Genomic DNA, 3,877 nt, shown 5'->3' on the forward strand with positions numbered 1-3,877 from the left:
TACTTAAGACAAGATGCCTATATGGGACAGAACTATTGAATAGCTGAACGGCTTTGTGTTGCAAATAGTTTCTGGAGCTGATATTAAGGATGGCGTCAGAAAAATATACAAGTAAGTATAACTACTTTTTGTACTCGTCTTAAAACAGTTGGTCTTATATGTTTAAATATGTTTGTAATCACATTTTCACCAACAAGCAGTAAAAATTGAAAATTTCGATCACATAAGACACATTTTGAATGTATGTTTCAAATAAATCAATATATTAGTTGTAGCTTTTAAAATATAACCATACTACTAATTTAACGTTTAACTTTTACATGTAATTAGTTCAATTAGCTGCCACATAACTGACTCTAACAGTTCTGTTTATTATTATTTTCAGTGGTAGAAAATGAATTTGAAGACCTACTGAAAGAATTCGACGATGTGTTGGAGGACTTCGAAACGCACACTCCAAAGAGAAATTACTATCAGCATTTGAAACAAGCGAAAATATACAGTGCCACCAGCATGGGCGACAGCGCATTCGAGTCAGTCGACAGTAAGTTAAGTGGACATGAGTCCATTTCATATAAAATGTGCCCCGATTACTTTGTGTAAATATATTAGGAAACGCCTGTAATGTTTAATTGTATCGAGTTATTGGGGCATGTTTTCATAACGTTTTCTCCGATCTTTAATAACTCCTGCTTTTTGAAAGGAGAACAAGTCTTGTTAAATGTACAAAATGAAAAACAAACGCATTATACATAATAAAATGACTCTAAATATATAACAGTTGTTCTAGTTTTGGGAAAGTAACAGGTGTTTTTTTTTTTTTTTTTTTTTTTTTTTTTTGCGTATGTATTGTTATGAAGAAGCCTCACAGTATTGAAAACGTACTGGCGTTTGGGGGTTTTCCCCATGCACATGTTTGGAATTTTTGTTGTTAATATAATTAATATCAGTATGAACAGTAAAGTTTTTTTTTTTTTTTTTTTAATTTATTTATTAGTTTTATTCACAACCTATTTTATGTACTTGTTATGTGTGTTTCATCAGCTTGCAAAGTGTGACTAGCTATTTATTTCGCTGACATAGGGGCAGTAGTACTGCATCTATAGAGCTTTTTTTTTTCCATGAATAAAACTGTACTTCTAAAACTATACTTCTGTTTAATAAATAGCAAACAGTTTATTCATAAAAACTTTGTTCATGAATGTAGAGTTATTTCTAGAATAAAGCGTTTTGGATAGGGCCTCATGCAGTATGTCAAGGTTAAACTTGGAGTCGCACATTTTCACCGAGCCACTAAAGCAAAATATAAAAACCTTAAACGCCTCGCGGTGTACAGAAAAATAAATAAAAATGATAAATGCAGGGTTGCCTTTTTTTTTTTTATCAGGTGGTAATTCCTCCCCTGATAGCAGTCTAAACAACAGTGAAGAAAATCTGACTATAGTCGAAATGATGACACCTTCAAAAGGTAGGAAGAGAAATTATGACAATTGAATGTGTGAGTGCATGTAGTAAAGATACCTGTGCCAGATCAGCTTTGTCTAGCTGGATGATTAAATCTGCTATTCCATCTTCCATGTTCCTGTTTAAAATCATTACACATTTTATTCGTTTTACATTTTTACATGGGTAGTTTATGTTTTGTGCAGTACCCTGTACGGTTACAGCAACAGGACCAACAAACTCGTTAGTCATTTATATGTTGTTTAAGATAATCATTTTGCATTTCTCTTACTCTTTTTTTCTTCTTTAGCAAAACTTGGAGACACAAGTGACCTGGAGAGCTACATTGAAAACCTAGACAGAGTATTAGCTGGTATGCAATCTCAAACACTGTTTATTTTAAAGTGTTAACATTCATTGCAGCAAAATGCCATGCAGTTCACTTGATTTATTAATATGCTAACACTCTTCCATATATTTCCCTCTATAATGTATTTTGTACTTTGTATTACCATTTATTTTAAAAGATGTACATCATAAACAACCAATTTTAAAAATCATAATGAAAGAAATGACTGTATTGGCTAATTATAGCTGCTTTTTGTAACATCTTGTACCACTGCTTTCTGCAGAATGCACACAACCACAGAGTAGCAGAACTTCACAACATAAACCTGTATACATATTGAAAAAAATATACATATTATGAAAAGACAAGTTTTCTTACAATTAAAAATATGTATTTAGTAAAAATACAGGCCTTATATTAAATAGAAAGGGAGCTTTACAAATTATAAAATATATAAATAGAGGGATGCATTACATATATTAATATACACATCCTGTTGGTGGATATTTTAAGGTTATTCATTCAATAAAAAGGAAAATGCACAATATTTAGTAATACTTTTATTTACAATGCCTTAATTTACTGTCAATATTGAGCCATATACAGTGCATTTATTATGCAGATTGTAATTCGTATTTTACCGAAATGCAGTTTCCTTAGAAGCTGATTGATTTGTCTCCAAATTGCTGTCTGAGCTGAACACCAATCTCAGTGTTTTGTTTCTTTCCCCAGAGATGTGAAATGACAAGACAGACACAAATAGAAGAAGAAGGACCCTCGCTGCCTTTATTCAGAAATGATAAAAAAAGTCACGCCTTTACACACAAGAGCCTAGAAACTGACTAAGTAATATGCATTATAGAGAACTAGATTTCTGTTTGAAAGTTACCAAATCCTTTTTCAGATTGAGTTGTTTATAAAGTCAGTTGGACAATTTGCACTATTGAAGGGGGGAAAAAAGTTTGCTTTAAAGGCTGTAATTTGATCTCAGGTTTTTGATGACATGTACATCAGAGGGCTGTAGCTCAAGCGACCAAGAACTCTCAAAGTTCCCATAGCTGTAACTTCCTCCTAATGTGTGTGACTAACAACAATTTTAACTATGAATACTGATAATCCCTTCAGCACATTTTTTTTGTAAATGGTCCCTGAATTGAAAATACAGTGAAAGCTGAATTAACCATTCAACAGTAGGGCCAAACAGCCAGTGTTTGGAGCTTAAGACAAGCGGCTGCTTATTCAAGGTTCTTTAGATATTCACTTGTATTGGGTTACTGGAAGGCCAGAGTTCAGTGACTGAGTAGTAGCGTCTGCTGGAAAAATGTGTTAAGTGTTGTACTTGTATATAAACATTGTACATTTGACTGTGAATATTACAAAAATAAACTATTGTGGATTTTTATTGTAACTGTGCTTTTGTTATAGGTTTGTTTCAATTTCAAAAACACTTAAAAACTAGGTACAACTTCCAAAGAAAGCCATGAGCCATGTTCCAGTTGTAGAGATCAGTGAAATGTTTTGTTTGCAAGCCTGTTGCACACATTTGTAATTCTGTTTAGCGAGCCTGTTATTGTGAAGCTAGTAAATTATCTGCGAATAATGCCTTTGAAGCACTGGATTCTATTAACAGTTCTAAATAGCAGATAGCAATGCAACTGTGGTAGCTGGCCGTTTAATTTAGAAAATGCAGATTTTCCTGTCAGCCAGAAAGTGTCAGATAGCATACGTGTGCTTTTAGCCTTTCAACTGTTACAATGCTTGCGTCTGTTGGTTTTCACATCCTGACAAAGTTAAAGCATGTACTTGTGTAAGTTAAACCACATGTAAGAGGTTTCAACACACAAGGAAATTAACATGCACTTTTACATTTTCCACCATCTAAAATATTCCAAAGCTATGCTCTGCTATAAACACAAGTGACAAGATGATAACGTTTGTTGCAAGGCTTTATATATATATAAATTATTTTAGTAGTGGAGCGTGAACATCTGGCTTGCTAATACTGCTTCAAAGTCACAGTCAGCTAATACTATAACGTTTTTAATTCTATCACATAAATCATTTATTGAATCAATCTTTCATCAT

The 3,877-nt window shown here is 32.9% G+C and overlaps 1 protein-coding gene across 1 annotated transcript; it reads left to right on the forward strand.

Moving 5' to 3' along the window:
- Positions 1–3,213, forward strand: LOC121295698 (regulator of cell cycle RGCC-like). Its single transcript, XM_041220677.1, has 5 exons — positions 1–111; positions 386–544; positions 1,388–1,468; positions 1,754–1,816; positions 2,525–3,213. The coding sequence occupies exons 1-5, from the start codon at positions 90–92 to the stop codon at positions 2,530–2,532; spliced, it is 333 nt and encodes a 110-aa protein (XP_041076611.1). The 5' UTR covers positions 1–89; the 3' UTR covers positions 2,533–3,213.
- The last annotated feature ends 664 nt before the right edge of the window (positions 3,214–3,877 follow it).

Source organism: Polyodon spathula, chromosome 20, assembly GCF_017654505.1.
Source record: "Polyodon spathula isolate WHYD16114869_AA chromosome 20, ASM1765450v1, whole genome shotgun sequence".
Classification (NCBI taxonomy): Eukaryota; Metazoa; Chordata; class Actinopteri; order Acipenseriformes; family Polyodontidae; genus Polyodon; species Polyodon spathula.

Excerpts from the sequence above, each read along its gene's own strand:
- LOC121295698 (XM_041220677.1), top strand. The coding sequence starts at position 90 with ATGGCGTCAGAAAAATATACAA. Across the intron at positions 545-1,387 it reads CGCATTCGAGTCAGTCGACA|GTGGTAATTCCTCCCCTGAT; the intron begins GTAAGTTAAGTG and ends TTTTTTTATCAG. Across the intron at positions 1,469-1,753 it reads AATGATGACACCTTCAAAAG|CAAAACTTGGAGACACAAGT; the intron begins GTAGGAAGAGAA and ends TTTCTTCTTTAG.